This window comes from Mixophyes fleayi, chromosome 1, assembly GCF_038048845.1.
Source record: "Mixophyes fleayi isolate aMixFle1 chromosome 1, aMixFle1.hap1, whole genome shotgun sequence".
Taxonomy (NCBI): domain Eukaryota; kingdom Metazoa; phylum Chordata; class Amphibia; order Anura; family Limnodynastidae; genus Mixophyes; species Mixophyes fleayi.
The window spans coordinates 439,086,793-439,109,341 of record NC_134402.1 but is presented as its reverse complement, the minus strand read 5'-3'; the positions used below and the strand labels follow the sequence as shown (position 1 = coordinate 439,109,341).

Below are 22,549 nucleotides of genomic sequence, written 5' to 3'. Positions count from 1 at the left end.
TGAGTCACTTCTCAGGGACAGAAGGTTATTGGCAGCGCTGTCCCTGAGATCCTTATCAAGGAGATAAGGATTCAAAAGTTTCAACCCAAAAAACCGAAGCATGATAAATAGTCCCCTAGATGATAAATGTATCCGCAGTCATAGGCCCAGATGGACAGTATTGCAGATCAATATGCCTGTGACATGTAAGTGCTTCAAGAGGTCGTACTTCATGTCAGCGTGTTTAATACACAACTTTACAAACCCTTGTTTTTCTTACACAATTTGGGTTAGTTAGTTAGTTAGTTAGTTAGTAATACACACTACATAATGCATGCAACCTTAAATATATGCACCCAGCAAAATTGCAAGTAGCATACTTTGCACCCGTCTTGTGCAAGTGCAGAACTTTTCTTCCTAAGTACAGTTTTTGAAGATACGTGGACACTAAAAATACAGCCACATCTCAAGGGGCATAGCTAAAGTATGTATTAATTGTCTGCACTTATACACCCTGGTAGTCCATCCTTGTACAGATCTTCAACAGTCTGACCATACAAAAATGCAAATTTTACGTCTAGGGGGTCTATTTATCATGCTTCAGTTTTTTTGGTTGAAACTTTTCAATCCTTATCTCCTTGATAAGGATTGAAAGTTTCCAGCAATGTATCAAAAAAGATCTCAGGGACAGCAGTGCCGATAACCTGCTGTCCCTGAGAAGTGACTCACCTCTTCAACGCAGACTCTTCTCAGCCGAAGAAGGCTGCGCTGAACTTCTCCTCTTTTTTTTTGTTAGTGCGCATGCGCAGACTGAAAACCTCGGGCATGCGCACTAACATCCTGGACTTCAAGAAGGTGAGTCATGTGATAGGGTGGGATCACATGATCCCTACACACATGCGCTGTCCAGCTCTGCTCTTCGGAGCAGAGCTGCCGGCAGTGAAACTTTTCAATAATGTTAATGTACTTATCATGGAGATAAGGATTGAAAAGTATCAAGTGAAAAAAAACGAAGGGTCATAAATAGACCCCTATGTGAGAACATTATGGAGCCTCATGAGCCCACATGGTGATATTATATCAGGAGGACTCTCTGGATCCAGGCAGACAGTCGTAATTTTCTTGCCATCTGCGGTCAGCACACTTGAACCCTGCTTGCCATGATCTGAGGTTTGACGGGTTCTTGCATGACAGCTAAACATTGAACTGTATGTCTGCCAAACATATTAAGTTTTATCCAGGAAGTTCAACAGCTAGCATTCAAACACTGTTGTTTCAAGTTCCATCGCATCATATATTGGCTCATTCGTTCTCACGTTTAGTTTAAAGCGGAATTCGCTGCAAATATATTGGATGCTTATTTATGAGCCATTCATTTAAACATTTGACTCCAAATGCTAAGTCAAGACATTGGAATTAATCCAGTGGAATCTTATCACATGCATGATTCTAGTGATACATTAATCCTCAGTGGCTGTCTGAAAATCCCACTGAGACATATGATAGTTCCCAAGTAAACATTTGCAATTTTGTATAATTTTATTACCATCTATATGCCTCGGTTTTAGTATGACTTGCTTTTATATATAGTATATTTTAGGTATATGTATTAATAAATTGTATTGTTTTGTTGATCTTGAGCTCACTGTGTTGGTATTTATCTATATTTTGAGCCATCTTCAGCGCTGTTTTTTTCTTCTTTTGTTCCTGCACCAATAAAGTGGCTCACACAGCCCCTAACAGCAGATGTTTTGACTCAATTTAATCTGCTAATTAGCTCTTTTGGATATTACTAGTAATTGTATTATACTCTTTCTATCTATTTATTTATTGTTTACTTTTTTAGTTCAAAAAAGAATGATTAGGTTTAGACATACGGTGCACAATAGGTTTTAAATAGATTCTAAAAGAGGAGATATTCACATTTATCATTTTGACGAAGTCCTAAGCAAGTTGCTTATCCAGCCGCAATTTGTTGTCCATAGAATCTTCTTCTGATATATATTAGTGATTAGTTACACTAAGTGGGCTCTTCTTACCACTGTAACATATGAAAATGTTTCATACGTCTTATGATAGCAGCACATTCTTTATGACTAGGCACGGTGCTTATATTAGCTTTAGTTTACAGGCTTTGCTTGCTTTCTAGCAGACAATAGAATGTGTTAGCAAGGTTAATAATAAAACATTACAATGACAAGTCGTACCCATCGAGTTCCGCTGTTTCCACGTAGCACAGGCTGTTTGGTTCAGAAGTAGATAGCAGCAGGACATCCGCCTGAAACATGGTAGGACATAAAACCCATCAGACAACTGGTACGTTGTTCTAAAAATCCTTCTACACATGAGCTCAGTGTTTATCCAGCTATGTTCCATCGGAATTCTGAAAAAGTGTATCATCCAGTCGCTGTCATGTGATGGCAAGTTACCTTGTGCCAGAGGAGAATGCTCTATAGCGATCCTCAAAATAATGATCTATTGACCAGTATGACCAGTATGAGGAGGGCATTGTCAGTACTTATGGTTCTCATTTTAAAAAGGAAAATAAAAGCCTAATATGTCTATGGGTTGTCTAGCATTTAAATGCGATATTGTAACAGTAGCTAAATATATAACTACTTTGAGGACTGTTGAACCCTGGTAAGCGCAGCATTGGGCACAATACCGGAGGCATGGACCCTTAGCTTGTGCCCACATGAACATTTATCTCTAATGTGTCGGCTGCGCTGAATCGAGAATGAGGATCCAAAATGAGTCAAACACCATTATTCAATCTCCCATACACTTCTAGACCCACTCAAAGGATTCAATTTGGCGCGAGGTGTCTCCGGAACGTCCGTGCAGACACATCGTGCCAATGTTATGGCAGGAATCTCCGCTCGTTTTCTCCCGCAACCCATAGAGGTGCGCAGAAAAATGCCGGCTATAGGCGCAGCTGAACATCGAGGCAATGTATATCAGCACCTCGCGCTGAATTGAATCCACCACAAAATGTCTATTTTGGGTACCCTATAAAGATAGTATTTTTAGGTTTTATGTGTTTTGACAAAAAAAAACCCCATCTTGGTGATTTCTGAAGATTATACAAGACTGGATTTTTTTTTCCGTAGAGTTCTAGATGCTCCAAGAGAAGGAAAAGCATTTTGGTCATGCATCAAGAGATCCACATTGATGTTACATCATGACCATGCCAATATAAATGACACTATGGTCTCCAAATACACCCTGAACAGTTGTGGTTAAAAATAAAACTGGATGGGCCATTGAGAGAATTGTTTGTGTTTCCTGTCCCCTTCTGTTTCTTAATTACTGTTTTGTTAATCATAATATGTTTGAATTGTTTTCCATGATTGCACAAGGTTATGGTACTTGTAGACCAGATACGAGTAAAAGGTTAATAGTAAATGTCAACGTTGTGTACAACAATGGATGTTTCATATTTATTTCTATTACAACAATTAAATTGTACTAACCGGAACAAATTCATCCCTGTTAATTCGTACGACATCCCCAACACAAATGTTTTTCCATCTGCTTTTCTTAAACCTTCATATAAAAGAAAATAATGAGTCTTAGGTTGGGTTTGTACATGGAAACATTGTATCATCTTTTTTGACAAGCAAGAGGACAGCAGAGAGACTTTCTATCACTAGAATAAAGTGTTTACAATGTATAATGTTTGTGTATGAATAAACTCAATCTGTGAGAGGAAAGAGGTGATAATTGATAGAAAACTGAAAAACAATGAAAATGCCAAATGACACTTAGTTATGCAAAATTTATTTCATGGACTAACTTCATTTCAGGCTTAAGGTTTCTATAACTAAAATGATTATGATTATTACAGAGAATAATATAAATGACAGATTCAGCAACTGAGATATATTTGAGGAAGTGTAAATCCCTGTAAATTTGGCAGAAGGGATCTAGGTTCATATAGGCAGTCACGTCATTGGTTACTTATTGGTGGGCAAATAAAGCGTTAACAGTCTGAGCAGCACGGTGGCTCAGTGGTTAGCACTGGGTTCATGAGTTCAATGCCTAACCATAGCCTTATCTGTATGGAGTTTTTATGTTCTCCCGTCTTTACGTGGGTTTCCTCCCACACAGCAAAAACATACTAGTAGGTTAATTGGCTGCTATCAAATTGATCTTAGTCTATATTGGTATTTGTGTATTGTGTCACGATCTGCTTGCTGCTTTGTATTGGCAGCTCCTGCCTCCAGGACTATTGGACTTTATTATTGTGTTCATTATATATATTATGGCAGTACTTCTAATCCACCAGAGGTGCTGCTTTTGTGCTTTTCATTTGTTAGTACTAGGGGTTAACCTGTGTCACTAATTATCTCCTGCACCTGGGTGTTCCCTACTTATACCTGCCTCTCTCCCTCTCCTGTGCTTGTCATTGTTGTTATGTTGCCCATAGTTCCTATGGTTTTGTTCTCCTGCTGCTCCTGTGCCCTCAGACTCTTAGATTTTGCTGCTAACACCACTTCTCCAGATTTCTCCCCACTTACCTTGCTACCTGTGTCTGCAGTATTCTTTGCAACCAGAATTCAGCCTTATCAGAAATCCCTCTGCAGGTTCAACTATATTGGTTCGTACTATTTATTTGTATTTTCTAGCAATAAACACCTTAATCTTCATCACATCTTGGACTCCATAGCTGTGATTAATTTTGAAGCCTGACAGTTTGACCAGCCAAAAAGACAGCTTTGGAGCCATGTGAAGATCATGTTTCAGATTTTCCCGTGGAACTCTTTTTGCAATTGTTTTACATTCGTTTCCTCTTGCAACATATCTGGCTTACAAATTACTGAACTACCATTGTTACATTGTTACATTGTTACATTGTTACAGACTCTACAAGCAGACATAATTTTGCTACGCTCCCAGTCTTATGGACCCACTCCGGAGATTGTCAGATTTTGTCTATCCCAGTTCTGATGCTGTTTATTTGTCTCATCCAACCATCTCTGCTGCTGACTCAGTACATACATCATCTCTTAATAGTGCTACTACAAATTTACTGTTTACCAAGAATTATGGTGTAACAAACTCTAGGTTCCCATGTGGCCCATGCCCCCATCTGACTGAAGAGGAGCGGCGGTGCAGAAGAACTAATAAATTATGTATCTACTGTGCCAGTAATATACAAATTTTACAAGACTGGGGCAGCACGTTGGCTTAGTGGCTAGCACTTCTGCCTCACAGCACTGGGGTCATGAGTTTGATTCCCGACCATGGCCTTATCTGTGTGAAGTTTGTATGTTCTCCCCGTGTTTGCGTGGGTTTCCTCGGAGTGCTCCGGTTTCCTCCCACACTCCAAAAACATACTGGTAGGTTAATTGGCTGCTATTAAATTGCCCTTAGTCTCTATCGGTCTGTGTGTGTATGTTAGGGGATTTAGATTGCAAGCTCCAATGGGGCAGGGACTGATGTGAGTAAATTTTCTGTACAGCGCTGCAGAATTAGTGGTGCTATATAAATAAATAGATGATGATGAAGACTCCTCTCCGCAGACCACGACAGCCTTCAGAACCGTCTTCTGTTTATTCCCCTCTTTATTCTGGATTTGTTTGCACTTCACTTCCCGTTCCTACATTACAGCCTGTTCTGCTTCCTGGGATGAGGCCTAGCTCGTCAGTTCCAACCGCCTGTCCTGAGGCACCAGTTCCAGCCGCCTGTCTTGAGTTGCCATTCTCTACTGCCAGTCCAGGGATGCCAGATCCAGCCGCCTGTACGGAGGTGCTCAGCCTCTGTCTCCGGTCCCGAGTCGTCAGCCTCTGTCTCTGGTTCCAAGTCACCAGCTGCTGTCTCCGGTTCCAAGTTGCCAGCCGCTGTCTCCGTATCTGAGTAGCCAGCCACTGTCTCCGGTTCCGAGTTGCCAGCCGCTGTCTCCGTATCTGAGTAGCCAGCCACTGTCTCCGGTTCCGAGTTGCCAGCCGCTGTCTCCGTATCTGAGTCGTCAGCCGATGTCTCCGTATCTGAGTCATCAGCCGTGTCTCCGCTGCCCCACAAATCTGCTTCAGTCATTACAGTCTAGTCCGAGTTGCCAGTCAATATGGTCCTGCCAGAGTTGCCTGTCATTACGGTTCAGCCCGAGTTGCCTGTCAATACGGTTGAGCCCGAGTTGTCATATATGGCCGTACAGCCTGAGTCGTCCTTCAAGGCGGTGCATCCCGAGGCGCCATTCAAGGTGGTGCAGCCCGAGTCGCCATTCAAGGCAGTGCAGCCCAAGTCGCCACTTGACATGGTCCTGCCCAAGTTATTACTTGGTGCTGTCCGGTCCGAGACTTCTCCCAGTGCTGTCCTGTCCGAGGCTTCTCCCAGTGCTGTCCGGTCCGAAGCTTCTCCCAGTTCTGTCCGGTCCAAGGCTTCTCCCAGTGCTGTCCGGTCCGAGGCTTCTCCCAGTGCTGTCCAGCCTAAGTGTGCCTCTCCTATGCCTGCGGACCCTCACATTTTGCTGCTAACGCCACATCTTCAGATCTCTCTCCACTTACCTTGCTACCTGTGTCTGCAGTATTCCTTGCCACCGGAATTCAGCTTTATCAGAAATCCCTGTGCAGCTTCAACTATATATATGGATCGTACTATTTATTTGTATGTTCTAGCAATAAACACCTTATGCTTCATCACATCCTGGACTCCATAGCTGTGATTTACTTTGAATTGTGACAGTATGTTAAGGAATTTAGACTGTAAGCTCCATTGGGGTAGGAACCAATGTCAATGAGTACAGCGCTGCAGAATTAGTGGTGCTAAATAAATAGCTGCTAACGATGATTAACAGTCCATGTATTGTCCTGGCCACGACTGCAGAATATATGGCAATGACAGATTAATGTAGTGTAAATACTGCTAAAACAATATTTGAGCTCTGAGCCCCCAAAATAGGTATTTGCATTGCTGGATGTGGGATTCTTACCTATAAACAGCTGATATTAAAAAATTGTTTACCCTACAACTGAGCCTCAACCCTCATCTGAGTTAAACAGCTTCATAAAATGTAAAGGTGTGAAGTTGTCTGTCTGTACATCTAATATCTGGCTGTGCTGTGCATAGAGGATGGGGAGAGAATGGGGATTCATATTAGGGGGGGGGGAACCATAAATGATAAGAGTTGTGATCACTTTGGAAGGGCTGGCACAGAGATCATGTGGCCATGAACCATTCCAATTGGTCCCTGGGTTAAGCCATGTGATTGCACTTGTTAAGAGATAGAATGATCACAAGTCTAGATGCGCATATGAAAACATGTGTCTAATATCATTTAGGACCAGTTATATACATTGGGGATAGAGATGGTGTGCTAACCCATTGTAAACATGAGCAACTTTGCCCACCCATAGTAATTAGGGAAATTCAGTAACACCATAAAACGCGTTACATACATTTTTTTAAAAAATATCTTTGCAATTTTATCACAACATTTCTAGTGTGTATTTCTGAATAATTACTGGAACCAAGGTGCGCTTCTTTAAATTAATGGAATGTGTAAAGTGAATAAAATCATTTGAGAAAGTGCAGCCAGGGCAATTAAGACCACTGTGTATATGAGAACAAACGAAAAGATAGTCTGGTGTTCTAAATTAAGCAATATATAAAAAGCACAACATAGCTATATTGGGATAAGCTCACCTGCCAACATGGAGGCACCTCCTGTAGGTGAGTCCTTAGCATGTGAAACAAATATATTGTATATTAAGGTTGTCACAATTAAAACGTTCCCTGTGGTGAGCTTATCCCAGGAGGCGCCTTGATGTTGGTAGGTGAGCTTATTACAGGAGATGCCTTGACGTTGGCAGGTGAGCTTAGCTCAAGAGATGCCTTGACGTTGGCAGGTGAGCTTATTCCAGGAGATGCCTTGACATTGGCAGGTGAGCTTATTCCAGGAGATGCCATGACGTTGGCAGGTGAGCTTATTCCAGGAGATGCCTTGACATTGGCAGGTGAGCTTATTCCAGGAGATGCCATGACGTTGGCAGATGAGCTTATTCCAGGAGATGCCTTGACGTTGGTAGGTGAGCTTATTACAGGAGATGCCTTGACGTTGGCAGGTGAGCTTATTCCAGGAGATGCCATGACGTTGGCAGGTGAGCTTATTCCAGGAGATGCCTTGACATTGGCAGGTGAGCTTATTCCAGGAGATGCCATGACGTTGGCAGATGAGCTTATTCCAGGAGATGCCTTGACGTTGACAGATGAGCTTATTCCACGAGATGTCTTGACGTTGACAGGTGAGCTTACTTCAGGAGATGCCTTGATGTTGGCAGGAGAGCTTATTCCAATATAGCTATGTTGTGCACAAAATTCTCCTACTTATGTATATGCTGACACATAGTGATTTATAGTTTGCTTTAAAGCACCGGACTATTTTTTTTTTATAATAATTCCTTTTTGTAATGTTGATACTTTGTTTAACAAATATTGGCAAAATATGGTAAGGGTTCTATTTTGTATAATGAACTTCGGGTTTCCAAGTGTGCTCCCCCCATAATTTAGAGCACCCTAAAATATAGTGAAGGGTATTTTAAAAAATACCTTTCACTTCCCATGTGCTACCACTTGTATTCTGCTAGCAGTGCTCCTCTGAGGGACTCTAGGAGATGCTGGGTGATAATGTTCAGTGTTTGACACCACTGAGCAGCAATAATAATTTCATAACAGATCCCAAATCTATAGCTGAAAAACAATTAAAATATGTATTATTACCTTCCATCTCTTATAACTTCACAAGACCGGTTATTTATCTCATTGTCCATTTTATGACGGGACTAGAAAAAGAAAAAGGGAATCATTGTGGTTTATAAATACAGTTATTTTCAAATACTTTAAAATTATGTAGAAATATGTTTTGATTTCCGATTTTAGGGTTACACCTCTCATATTTTTGTTACTTTGTATATTTGATACTTTGTTATTGTAAAAGATCCTATTAACATTAAATTGTGCCCACTGTCTATATATTGATGTCACTGGTCCCTCGTTTCTAAAAATTAGTTCATTTTCAATGTTTCAGATTGTCAAAACATCCCTTTCTCCACATTCCCACTAACAAAGTTAGTATTGTAACAATTCCCATACAATTAACAGTGTTAGGACCACGGTTTTTGAGAAGCCTTTAGAACCGGACTAGTAGAGGTCTTCACCTTTAGCAGCCGCCTTTCTCATAGAACACTATATGTTCGCAGGTACTCAGATGCCCCCAGGACTTATTTCTATGGTAGTAGAGGCTTATCAGATTAACCACTGCACCGGGTAGAGAAACTGGAAGACTGGTGGCGGGAAACAAGAGACTTGTCTAGGTCACAGGTCTGTAGCAACAGGAAGGTCAGGATACAGGTCAGAGGTCGGGGTAGGCAGCAAACAAGCAGGTCCAGAACCTTAGCAAAGGTCAGGGTCACAAGCAAAAATGGCAAAGTCCAATATTCAGGCAAAAGGTCGGGGCCACAGGCAACCAGGAAAGGTCCAAAGGTTCAGACAGGGTCACAACAGGAGATCAATCAAAAAGTCAGAAGACAGAGCAGGTCAACATCTACACAGGCAGTGATCGCTATAACCGACAGGGAGGCTAAGCCCTCCCTGCCTTAAATACATGGAAGAGCCAATCAAAGAGTAGGAATCTCAGCAGGGAGAAATCAGCCCTAGGAGAAAAATTATTAATTTAATCTATTTGCTCACTTGCCCGGCTGCCCCTTCTGCCGGGATGCAGCGATTGAGGAGCTGAGCGTCCTGACTATTGCCCTGTCAATGGCCGGGGCGAAACCGGAAGTGACATCCCAGTTGTTAAGGAGACGGAGGGTATGCAAACAGATGGGTACAGCTAGTCTCGGCGGCTAGAGGCACCACCGCGGCTCGTAACAAGCAGGTCTGCAATATAACGCTAGTGGCAGGGTTCTGCGTGATTGAGGAGAGGGCAATATTAGCCATGTGATCAACATGGCATGAGCAGGTTACCAAGTTTCCACGACCTCTGTTAACCATATCTTATGGGAAAAGAAGAGGATCTGCTTACTGAAATCAATAAAAAAGTATATATTCAATTAAGGAAAACCTTTGTAAACACTCTCTGAATATAGAAAGTAAAATTGGACCCTCTCTCCGTCCTTGCCACCTATTGTTTTGGGTTATCTGTCATACCGGATTACTAAACAGAGGACCTGTTCTCAAGACCAAGGCATAGTAATACCGTGAAGTGGGCGGAGTTAAGTGCAGAACAGTGATTTAAATAATTAGTTATTTTCTTGGTTTTCATACGTTGCAAATTGCTATGTATCATTTGACCAGTTTTCACTCTTGCAATATACTCTTCTGATGAAACAAATGACACAATAAATTAATAAAACACATTGAACGTCAGCCAAGATGATTCCTACAACTCAAAATTGCCTTTAAAAAAAAAAAAAAAAAAAAAATCTTACAATGTCATCCGCAAGGTCTTTGATCGCAGTGATGCCCAGAACAATCACCAGCGGTATTAAGGTGGTGTACCATGAGACCGTGGATATAGCAGGGATTGTCTGGAAGGAGACAATATCAAATATAATAATTGTTAGAAGTGATCAAACAAGTTGTGATTGCAAGTGAACCCAAGATCGCCTTATTAAACAGAAACAAGAACATTGTCTTTGAAGTGAAATGCGTTGAATATTTTGCGCAATTACATTGTGGCAGGAAATTTATTTGATCCTGGCCAACAACTTTAGATTTTGTTTCTTACCTGGATGATAAGCAGGAACAGGAAGTAGGCATTTGCAATTCTCCTAAATTGCTCCCATAAGTTTAGAGGTAGAAAGGTAATCACATTATACTTGGAGGTCTTGATTTCATTTTTCTGTATAAAGTTAAACAAAACATGTCTGTAATAAAAGTGGTGGTTTGTAATAATGTTCCACTACCGACTAGTAATATATAGGCGTAAAAGAGAATGTATTAATTGGAAGTAATTTTGCAACCACAAATCTCTATCTATATGTATTTATGAACTTGAATAAGATTTGACATGCTACTTGCTTGGCCAATGGTAACAACGCATTTTACAGTCCAATTAAAAATAAAGGTATTTTACAAATTTGAGAAATGCGTCCTAACATTTCTATTTGTGCAATTGTCTCCAGAAAATCATCCTACATCTACATTTTCTTTCAAACTCCTGCATACGCCAACTTTAGGACCCCCCTTAATGACAATGGGGATGTACCGATGTATGCCTCTAACTCACAATTTCTTCCTATTCTTCTATGATATCCAAATCGGTGGTTTCCTAGTATCTTCAGTTTTGTTCTACTTATTTTTATTTCTTTGTCCATCACATCAACATATAACATCTTATGCCAAAATCTTCAATGGTGTTCTGTATTGTACCTTGAATAATTCTGCAGCAATAGTTAATGTATTGCGATTTACTGTAGTTTTTGCAAACATATTGGGTGTCTTGTGAAAGTTTCAACTTGAGTTATTTACTCCAGCTTCATCTTAAGGGAAAAAAACGTGATTCCTTGTTATTGTTTGACTATAACATTCAAATTGCCGACTGGCATATCCACTTTGTTAAATGGACTATCACGGGGATATTTAAGTTGGGAGGCAAAGAAGGGTACTTGCTAGTTCCACATGCATTATGTCTACGAAGTATGTTTTATAAACAACATAATTATTTAAGCCCGCTGTGACAGGATGGACCTCCTATGCCACCCTGACCATGTTGCTGGGGACCGGCTGGGCTTGCCTTGCCACTGCCCCTTTCGTTATCCCAATTACGCCCCTCTAAATGCAGTGGGAAGGGCTTGCTGCTGCCACCACTAGGCTCCTTTACCGGCACCTAGAGCCACTTCCTTCTAGGTAACTCTCGCTACTAGTGCACCCCATTGCTGGGCACCTAGGCTGGTACCATCCAGAGCAACCCTTCAGATCAGGGTTGCTGTGGATGGTACCCCCTGGACTATCACATTGGCCACAGCTGCAGGGTAGTGGGCAGAGTGTTGTTATTAGACGTTGGATCCTAAACTCAGAACAGCTGGATAATGGATTAGATTGGTCTAATCTGTAGGTCACAGGAATTACAGCAGCTATAGGCGTCAAAGCAGGATCTTGAAGCAGTGAAGTTTATTAGCTCAAGTGTCCTAATAAGGACAGTTACACACTAATTTGAGGCACTAGTAATCCAGAAGCTCAGATGGTACAATACCCTGGTCAAACAGGGCTCTTTTTATACAGTTTTGGACACATAACCTGGCAGGAGGTAACCCAGCCCCCTTCCTAGCTGGCACCATAAGTCTGAGATATTACTTCAGATATTTAGCAAAAATTCCTAAATTACTTACTGGTTACATTATTCACGTAGTTCGTCTATCTTTTTAACAAGACAGGATAACAGATAATGACCCCCTGCTGTGTAATCAGGCTAAAAAAAGTCTTGGTAACTTGATGAAAAGACTCGGGATTGGCATTTCCTGCCTTCTTCAGTTACAAAAACAAATTTCCTCCTACATTGCATACAGAATCAGAAATATATACATTTCCGTTACATTGACAATTATATACATTGGCGCACTGCACCATTAATTGAAATAAATTTAGACAATAAGTTATCTATAAGAGATCAAGCAACACCCGCCTGTAGGGTTTGAATATTAGAAGGAACCTTGTGTGTCTCACTGAATTAATATTCTATTGGCGAATTATTATTTAATGTGAATTATAATTAATTGACTTTTCATTTATTTGTAACAGTGACTGATAGCGGCTTTTCGTTGGCTTTGTATTCTCAATTTTGTTTGGGGTTTTGCAGGTTTTATTTCTGAGTACATCTATCTAGCGACAGTCTTTTGTTCTTTGGTTTCATTAGATTATATATAGACCCTCTTTGCAGTTTATAAACCATTTATTCTTCTGATCACACACAGTGGCAATTTCTATTTTAGGGAGGTAACTTTTTCCTACTATTACCCGTGTGCTATCTATAATGGGATTGTAAAAGAAAGGCTATTGCTTTTTCTATGGAAGAACAAACAAAATACATACAGCATATTTGCTTTTCTTAAAACAGAAATATGATTTCTTCATGAATTGTTGCTGATTGTAGAAATTCGGATCGTTTGCTTTCACTTGCCAGTTGCAGTCTAAAAGTAGAATACAAGAAATTCAGTTGCATTTTAGGGAAATGCTTTAAAGTTACAGTAAAATAACAAAAACATCTTTAGAGCTACGCTAAACTGATCATATACTGAATATAATCATAACGCTATTCTGTAAATAATTAACTAACTACTGCAATATATTAAAGTTAGCTTCAATTTTGTCCAGGGTACACCTTTTACCGTTACCTTTCTTAGTGCCCCATATTTAATTAAAATTATATGTAAATATCTGTTTGCAAATACCTTTGGGGACCTGCGGTTCTGCCCTGTTGTCAATTCCATCTTCTTCGGGGTCAGACTGAGAACTGTCCAGATCATCATCGGTCTCGTCATCCCCGTACGGCAGCTCCTCGTCGTTGGGCCTCTCTGCGTCCTCATTTGATGCTGGCCAGGTATTAGCCATGCTGACAGTTTGCAAAAGAAAATATTGTAGGTGTTTATCAAAATCCTTTAGAGTGAATTTGAAAAAGAAAATTATTTTTGTCATGCAGAGATTTCTTTAACACTTCTTTCGCTCTCTCCAACCATCATTGAATCACCTGCCAACTCTTTGCCCTCTTACTCTACCAAGTCTCCTCATAGCCACAGAAATCTCAGTTCTGTTAATTTCCATCTATTTCCCACCTTTTGGCAACATCTTCTCTGCCCAATTCACCTAACCTGGACTGGTAGCTCCACACCTTAATCACAATCTAGCAACAATCTTTGATCGAGAGGTTCCAGATACTGTTTCTTCTCAGTGTCGACTGCAGGTCAACACACAAAGAATACACACTGCTTTCCAAAACTGTAATATAGAACGTCATTGGTGAAAGTCTCGTATTTCTGATGACTTAGTCACATATACTATTACATAGCGCTGCTACTAAAATGCTGTCGACACTGCCAAACAAATATATTTCCAATCTCTCCTTTCTACTCAGATCTTTAACTCCGAACAACAATTTAATACATTTAAATATCTTCTCAAACCCTCCCACACGAACCCCCCTGACCACCAGTACTGGCCAGTAACTTGCTGTCTACTTCCAGGAGAGGACTCACAAGATCTGATATGACTCACAAGATCTGATATGAAACAGTAATTGAGCAGGTCGCTGCTTGGGGAAGACCCCATGTACATTCTACAAAATGACAGCTTAAATTTGATTGGTTGCTATAGACAACATCTCCACTTTTTCAAAGCCGCAGTTTAGTAAAATTGCAGTATTATTCCTATTCTGAAAAACCCATTCAGATTACCCCCCCATCACTTAACGTCCCACTTGCCTTACATATGTAAGTTAGGCTATTGTTCCCAACACTCCTACTCACTTCTAATTCTCCTTGACCTCTCGGCTGTATTTGCCCTTGTGGACCACTCGCTTCTCGTACAAACAACTCAGTCCCTAGGTCTTTAGGACGTTGTCCTATTCTGGTTCTCATCCTACTTATCAAAGTGCTCCTTCAGTCCAGACATCTCAATTTCTGTTGGCAACACAACAATAAGATCTACCCCTCAAACGCTCTGCTGAGGTGTCTTTCTCGACTTAGATCTGTCCTTTGTTCCCTATCATCATCATCATCATTTATTTATATAGCGCTACTAGTTCCACAGCGCTGTACAGAGAACTCATTCACACCAGTACTTGCCTCATTGGAGCTTACAGTCTATATTCCCTAATATAGACACACACTCACACAGACACAGAGAGACAGAGAGGGAGACAGACAGAGAGGGAGAGACTAGGGTGAATTTTTTTGATAGCAGCCAATTAACCTACTAGTATGTTTTTGGAGTGTGGGAGGAAACCAGAGCACCTGGAGGAAACCCGCGCAAACACAGGGAGAACATACAAACTCCACACACATAAGGCCATGGTCGGGAATCGAACTCATGACCCCAGTGCTGTTACATATACCTAAGGGACATCTCTGAACTTTGTATATTACTCAAGACACTGCAAAATCTTTAATTCATTCACTCATTATCTACTGCCTTGACTATAGCAATTCACCACGATCTATTGGAATGCAGCGCTTAGACGAATTTTCCTTACAAATGTTCTTCTACTTCTGCTTCGCTCTGTCGTTCCCCATATTGGTGGACCGTATTTAATGAAATCCAATATAGAATACTTCTACTAACATACAAGACTGTTAATAACCACCAACCTACATCTAGTCACTAGTCTCAAAATATCTCCCAACTCGACCCCATATATCAGTTGGCTTTACAATACAGACCCTAAAATAGCTGTGAGGTTTACAAGTCCATGAAAAGTCACCGGTATGAACATGCCTTCAAAGAGGGCACATCCATTGCTATCAAGGTGGTGCCCAAACCCACTCAGTACCAGAGAATGTTAAATTAGGTAGCATTGAAGAAAACACCCTGCTTGTGTTATGCACAATACGCATTAAAAAATCACTCCTATCTAACCATTCAGTGATAAATGGTTATTCCATAACGCGGACAGGTATCCATGTAATTCTAGAACTCTACGACAAGTCCTGTTCTCGACATTCCAGTATGGATACTTTATTACAAGATTCAGTAAAGGTCTGTCTTCTATATTGTGTTGGGATTTCCAAGTACTTTACCCTTTATTGAATAAAGACCATGACCATCGCCGTCACATTCTGCAGAGGAATGATCTGATGTGAACAAATATTAATACCTTGGTACTCAGGTGTGAGTCGGAGAGGAGATGTCTGCAGGCATCCAGTACTAGTACATAATATGTATATAGCCCATGTTGGGAACAAAGTGAGCCAACCACAGCTGAATTGTTTGCTTAGTACGTACATTCAGAGTCATAATTTGTCACATTATTTGCACTTCAGGTTGAGACACTTGTTATTTTTGCACAAGATCTATAGAAAATGAACTTTGCTCACAGCCTTTACAGGCAAAACGAGAAATACTGGTTATTAAAATTGACTAAAGGCTATTGCAGCATTTTAAGTCATAGTGACAAACTATCATAAAAGTTTACCGCACAATGTGGTAACTTGTCTAACTGTGGAAAATGTGACATCAATAGATACTAGTGATTATTGTATTTTTTTATTTTTTTTTACCTGTTTATATATCACCATGATCATCATTTATTTATGTAGCGCCAACAATTCTGCAGCGTTGTACGGAGAATATTTGTCACTCACATCAGTTCCAGCCCCATTGGAGCTTACAGTCTAAATTCCCTAACATACACAGACATACACGCACATACTAGGGCTAATTCTGTCATCACATTTCAAATCATTTTCTTTCACGCAGAATATGCAACAAATTTTTAGCAGTGCGCCTCGTAGTGACTGTGGGAGAATTTTTTCGGTGTCCGTACATGTGCGTATGACTTCAGCAACTTTTACTTTTTAGCCTTTTTGCTTATCAGAACATTCCAAATAATGGGTTTTCAGCTATAAAACCACATAAATGTACCATAACATGTTTAGTTCCAGCAGATAATCAAACATGAAACTTAAGCTTTAGCAACAATGATACAAAATATCTTATGTCAGAGTAATGTTCAATCCTTTTGCTCTTAAATAAAATGATTGCTTAATATTTATGAACCAAACCTAGATCACCCATTAGGCAACCCAGACTCTGCTGGTCCTGATTGGCCCAGATGAAACCGAGTGTGTACTGATTGAGTGTCGGGGGTCAATAAGTGAATAAGACAAGCGCAGTCTTATGCAGCCCGGCATCTCCCTCAGAGGCACGGAAGGGGCAATATATCAAGCTGTGATTTTTTGGGAGAAATTTTTAAACCATTGTATTCACCTCCACACTGCCGGATGTATTATCCAGGGGTCTGGAGGGTCAAAACTCAATTCGTCGGCAATGTGCGGCAGTTTCACAACAACTAAACTGTTGGCAGTTTAGACACATTTGGCAGAAAAACTGCCAGAAAAGAAGGCAGCTTTTTTTTTTTAGACCTGCTTCATGCACCATTGCCAAAAGCGCCAAATTCCGAATCGCCATCCAAACTTATAGCCATGGTAACAATACAAAGCATGTCCTGGGAAAAACGCCCAAAAAATAGCGGTGGTTCTGAGACATTGATTAAACCGCTGGTAGTTAGTTTCACGGTACTGACTACCCCGACACAGAACAGAACGACTTGAGGATTCCGAATGAATCGTACACCGACCTGTGAAAAAACCTACTTACCGGATGATGCAGATGACTTCACATCACGACTCCCTGTGTTGCCAGCTGGAGAATGTGACGTCATCAGCAACCGCGACTTGCCTTAAAGCGGCGATGGACGGACCCGCCTGTCATTTATGTAATGTAAGTACTATTTTAGGGGTTAAGGTTAGTGTTAGGTTTAGGATTAGAGTTAACCCTAACTCCTAACCCCAATATCCCTAACACCCCTAACCCCTAAAAGAGTACTTACATTACATAAATGGCAGGCGGGTCCGTTCATCGCCGCTTTAACCCAAGTCGCGGTTGCTGATGACGTCATTTTCTGAAGTCATCTGCATTCCGATATGTAGGTTTTTTCACAGGTCGATGTACTATTTATTCGGAATCCTCATGTTGTTCTGTTATGTGTCAGGGTAGTCAGTACCGTTAATAGGTACTACACCCCATTAAACAGAATGCTTATTGAGCAATCTTGCCATTCAAAACAGTAGAGGAGCCACCAGTGACTTGTGAATTATGGGGGTAATAATTACTTATTAAGGGGGGGAAATAAATTTTTAGCTACCTTTTGGGGTAAAATTGATTTATAATCATATTAGGCAGCAAAATTATTGTTCATTACATTAAGGGGCAATATTATTTATGATGGGGAGACACTTGTTATTTAATGATGGGGGTTATCAGATATACTGCCCAATTGTGGCATAAATAATTATTGCTCCCATTAGCAATTAAATAATATTTTCCTATTAATATAATGATTGATAATTTTGCCCCTTAATATAATGATAAACTAAATCTTCCCCCATAAGTTAAATATCAATTCATTTTTTCCTTTTAATTAATAAATAAGCAAGATAACCCAAATAGTGGCAGTATGAGCAATTTCACCGCGCAGAAACACCTCATTATTCTTGTGGTTTTTTTCAGCTGATTCCCAGCTTGATACATCTAACGCTCTGCATTCTTATCGGGATGGCGATTTGAAAACGTCCCTTTTCATGCATTTTTTTTTTTTTTTAAATACGTTTTATTAATAACATCTGATCTTGAACAGCATTACAAAATATAAAACTCTTGAAAGGTACATTAGTGAGATGATAAATGCAGATACAAATTTAACAATGCATATGACACTCTCTCACAGTGATTTTACAAAACAAATTCAGCTTCATATGAGCATGATAACATGACAATATTATTTTGTTATAAATTATGCAAATAAAAGGAAAAAGATGAAGGGGGGGTATAGGGCAAAATGGGGGAGGGGAAAGAACAGATTGGAAAGGTTAGGGGAAGGGGGATGGAATTCACGCTTTTATGTTTTTTGCAGAGGGTAATCTGGGGTTTCAAGCAACAAATCGGAAATGACTAGAATTGAAGCAGGGGTTGGTTGTAATATGAAGCCCATGGAGACCAGACTTTGTTGAAGGACACGGAGGAGCCCCTAAGCACGCTGGTGATGTGCTCCATCTGATAGACTCGACCACAGACCATTTGGAGCGTTGGAGGAACGGGGTTCTTCCAGTGAGCAGCTATTTGGCAGGTAGCTGCACTGATTATATGCCGAAGAAGCTTATGGGTGTGTGTTGGAAGGTCTGGGAGAGGTAGAGGCAGTAATACATGCTTAGGGTTGGAGGGTACGGGAGTATCGAGAATAGCTGTTGCTAGTGCGAGAACTTCTGTCCAGAACGGGCGCAGTTTGGGACAGTCCCACCAAGTGTGCATAAAGTGGCCAGCACGCTGGGCTTGTTTGAGGGTATATAATATGGAGCCTAGAGGGGACGTAATACCATCTATGCAGCAATTTATTAGTGTTTTCTTTGATACGGACATTTATGGAACAACGTGCTGTCCACTCATAGATGTCCGACCATTCTTCTGGATCTAGGGATGTTCCCAAATCTGCCTCCCACTGTGTCTGAAAACGGTCCTTGGCCTCCGTGGAGGTAGGAAGTAGGGCATTGTATAGCGTTGAGATCAGACCTTTTGAGGATGGTCCCGATAGGCATAAGTTCTCAAACACAGTGAGGGGTCTAGCAGATAACTGAGCCTTGACCTGTTGGTGATAGTGTCTGATTTGTAAGTATTGGTGGAACTGTCCCTTTTCATGCAGTTTTGTATCAGTTCGCCCATTCACATGGGTGGTTTTTCAAACCACCACAAAATATCGCCTGATTTCTCAAAACCGAAGCTTGATACACTTCCCCCTAGGTGGTCTCTGTCAGCACTTACGCTGAAAATAGCAACATTGGGCGATTTTACCTGTAAGCTCATAATGGTCAATGGTAGTCATACCCAATGATTACTGTGCATCTGTCTCTGTATAACTTTGTCTGTGGTCGTATCGGAGGAGGGGGCAGAACCAGTATTTTACCCAGGGTCCCTTGTGGTCTTAATCCAGCGCTGTCTTGAGCTGGTTAGTGGTTATAAAAAGCAAAACATTCCCAATGTTCATAGTGTATTAGACTTTTTTACAATAACCATATATTTTTGTTTTTCAATTAGGCTGGAGCTTAGACTCTCCTAGATACCATTTCCCTTTCTTCTGAAAGGAGCGGAACATTTTGACGTGAAAGGCTTTGTTGTGCAGTAGGGAGCAGGCCGCCATGATTATGCAAATCACATTGTCACACACCCCTGTACTTGTTCCTTGGACCTGACCCCCGGGATCCCCCAAAGAGGACATCCAAAAAGTTGGCAAGTATGGTGATATAGTGTAGTGATATAGCATGGCATATGTGAATCATACTCCTAATATTGCTTCAATAAATAGATTTTTAATTACATCTGTAAAGGTCAAGTGCTTCTCTGAATGCGGTGAATGAATGTAACTACATAGCTGACGTTTTAGATAGACATTTGTTATTTCAAACTGATCCAAAACAAACAACCGCACAGAGGATTTTCTAAGATGTGTCACTTTTCCATTGTGAATAAAAATAGATCTTACAATGACAGTTGTTATTCTGGTAGTAATATTTCATATGCTGGAATGTGGTTTTATCCGCCTAAATTTCCCCTAAAACTTTTATCACTGGTTGGTTAGGCATGAGCCCCATTAAATGCAAACAATTCTGTATTCTGCCTAATTCATTAGATAATTTATTAGATTACATACTGACTGTGTCTCTTTACTGCAGTATAATGATACAGACATTAAGGAGTCACATTAGTTGTGAACTGAACACGTCATCTGCACAAGGTCGGAGGCGGCTATTTTAAGAGCTGCAGCTCTTTTGATGAAAAGAAGATCTATCAATAGACCCGGAATCAGAGCCTCGTGAATCCTGGTCATTAGGTGCCTCAGTCCCTGGTGAATAAATATTCCCATGAACATTGTAGACAACAAGCATACTTTAATTTGGAAAATTTATTTCAAAACCCCCAATTTTTGTCAAGAGAGACACAGTCTAGTGGAAGAGGGTTGGGTCTTGCAATAAAATGGTCATGCCATGTAGTAATCAATTTGTAACCGGGTAAAAGAAAAACAAAAACGAATCCCCTTAGTTGTAGGTTGATAAGCAGTTCTAAGACGGGGTACATGTGTTTCCCTTAATTTGCAGAATGCGAGGAGACAAATTCAGCAAACATTCTAGTGGTTTAAAAAGTGTCATTGCAAATGTAGCTTTAAGCCAATGACTGAAAGGGACTGTACGCTCTAAGAAGCAGGGTCCTCTCTAGTGGCTGCCTTATGTAATTATGTAATTTTGCAGGTTTAAATTTTAATAAAGTAAATTGGTTGTTTGCATTCATTTAATTTTTTCACTTTTGTATTTTTGTCATTTTCTTGCACGTTGTAACCCCCTATGTGCAGATCCCTTGTCGCTCCTTTCTGCTTTTTACACAGTCATCTAGAGAAATGTCTCAAGGAGAAGAAGAATACAGCTTCTTAGCAGATCAATGTGTACTAACTGTACACAGGAAAACAAACACAGTCAGGTGTACTATAGCTGATTGCCTTATAATCTATATATAAACCAAGCAGTAAAGGCATCCGGTATAATGATTGACCAAGGACTGCTGGGCTACTACAGCCAGGAAGGCACAGGAACCGGACCTTCATAGTCAACGTTGATTAGGAAAATCAGGGTTTCATTCGTGCCAGAAATCACAGAGACACAGGTCCTGCACCTCGTTTGTCCCCATTGTCTTTAATCGTTAAATATAAATATCCGCCCAGCATTAGTTTTTTGGGTAGCATTTCTTTTTTCACTTACAAATTAAGGTTTGAGAATATATATATATATATATATATATATATATATACACATATGTGTATGCATATGTATTTATATATATGTGTATGTATATATATATATTTATATATCTATATATATATATATATATATATATATATATATATATATATATATATATATATATATACATGTGTGTGTGTATATATGTGTATATATATATATATATATATATATATATATATATATATATATATATATATATACAGCGTTCATAATCCATTTATATAACTTTATCTGTAATTTCATAGGATCTCTCCTGTTAATTTTCAGATTAGCAGCAGCATTTTAATGGGATAAACTATGAATTATGTCTGCAATTTTATAGGTTTGACAGAGATCAAGGTGCTCTCTTTCCTGTCTCATTAAAGTGACAAGTTGACTCCTGAACTTGCCTGACTGTTTTGCAGAACACAAGACAATCTCTAGTAACATTAGAACACAACATATTATCTCCCGAGTTAAACCACTTTGATCTGACTCTTATCACATCTGGGTGCCTCTGGTTATATTGTCTAATGAGCTGAGTACTCATTCTTATTCTATCCACTCATCCACAAACACTTCCCCTGAGATAGTCCCTTCTTCCATCCCATTACTGTCTGCTATTCCACCATAAACATCTGATTCCACGATCTCTTACCTGGTGTGTCTTCAGGCGTCAAAAGCTAAGAATAAAATAAAGTCCTGTCTACAGTAGAAGGTGTGTCCATCGTGGCTGAAATGACTGTGTCAGTGATTGGATGGAAGTAGGTGGTTACACTGACACAAACAAGTTATACAGACTCAGTCTTGGTTACAGAAGATGAAGAGAAGATTTCTACTTGAACAGGTAAGGGAGCATTCTTCTGAGACAATGCAATCCCTCCGATTTCAGTCTAGCCAAGATTGTGACTCTAATGTACCAAGTATATGTCCACTTGTATAAAAATATCTTGCTTTTCATCACATTAATAACATTGCACTGTCCAAGACACTTGGCAGAAAGCAGAAAAACTACAATGTAAAGGAAAGTAGGGGTG

General features: G+C 40.1%; 1 protein-coding gene across 1 annotated transcript in view; it reads right to left on the bottom strand.

Annotated features, from left to right (window-relative positions):
• Positions 1–22,282, bottom strand: part of LOC142100955 (phospholipid-transporting ATPase IC-like) — a 70,098-nt gene extending 47,816 nt beyond the window's left edge. The window contains exons 1-8 of the mRNA XM_075184894.1: positions 22,171–22,282; positions 13,368–13,528; positions 13,009–13,106; positions 10,706–10,819; positions 10,407–10,505; positions 8,698–8,759; positions 3,453–3,525; positions 2,187–2,257 (exon numbers count right to left, since the gene is read on the bottom strand). Coding sequence (XP_075040995.1) covers positions 2,187–2,257; positions 3,453–3,525; positions 8,698–8,759; positions 10,407–10,505; positions 10,706–10,819; positions 13,009–13,106; positions 13,368–13,527 — 677 coding nt within the window. The 5' untranslated portion in view covers position 13,528; positions 22,171–22,282. The remainder of the gene's footprint in view (positions 1–2,186; positions 2,258–3,452; positions 3,526–8,697; positions 8,760–10,406; positions 10,506–10,705; positions 10,820–13,008; positions 13,107–13,367; positions 13,529–22,170) is intronic.
• Between the last annotated feature and the right edge of the window lie 267 nt (positions 22,283–22,549).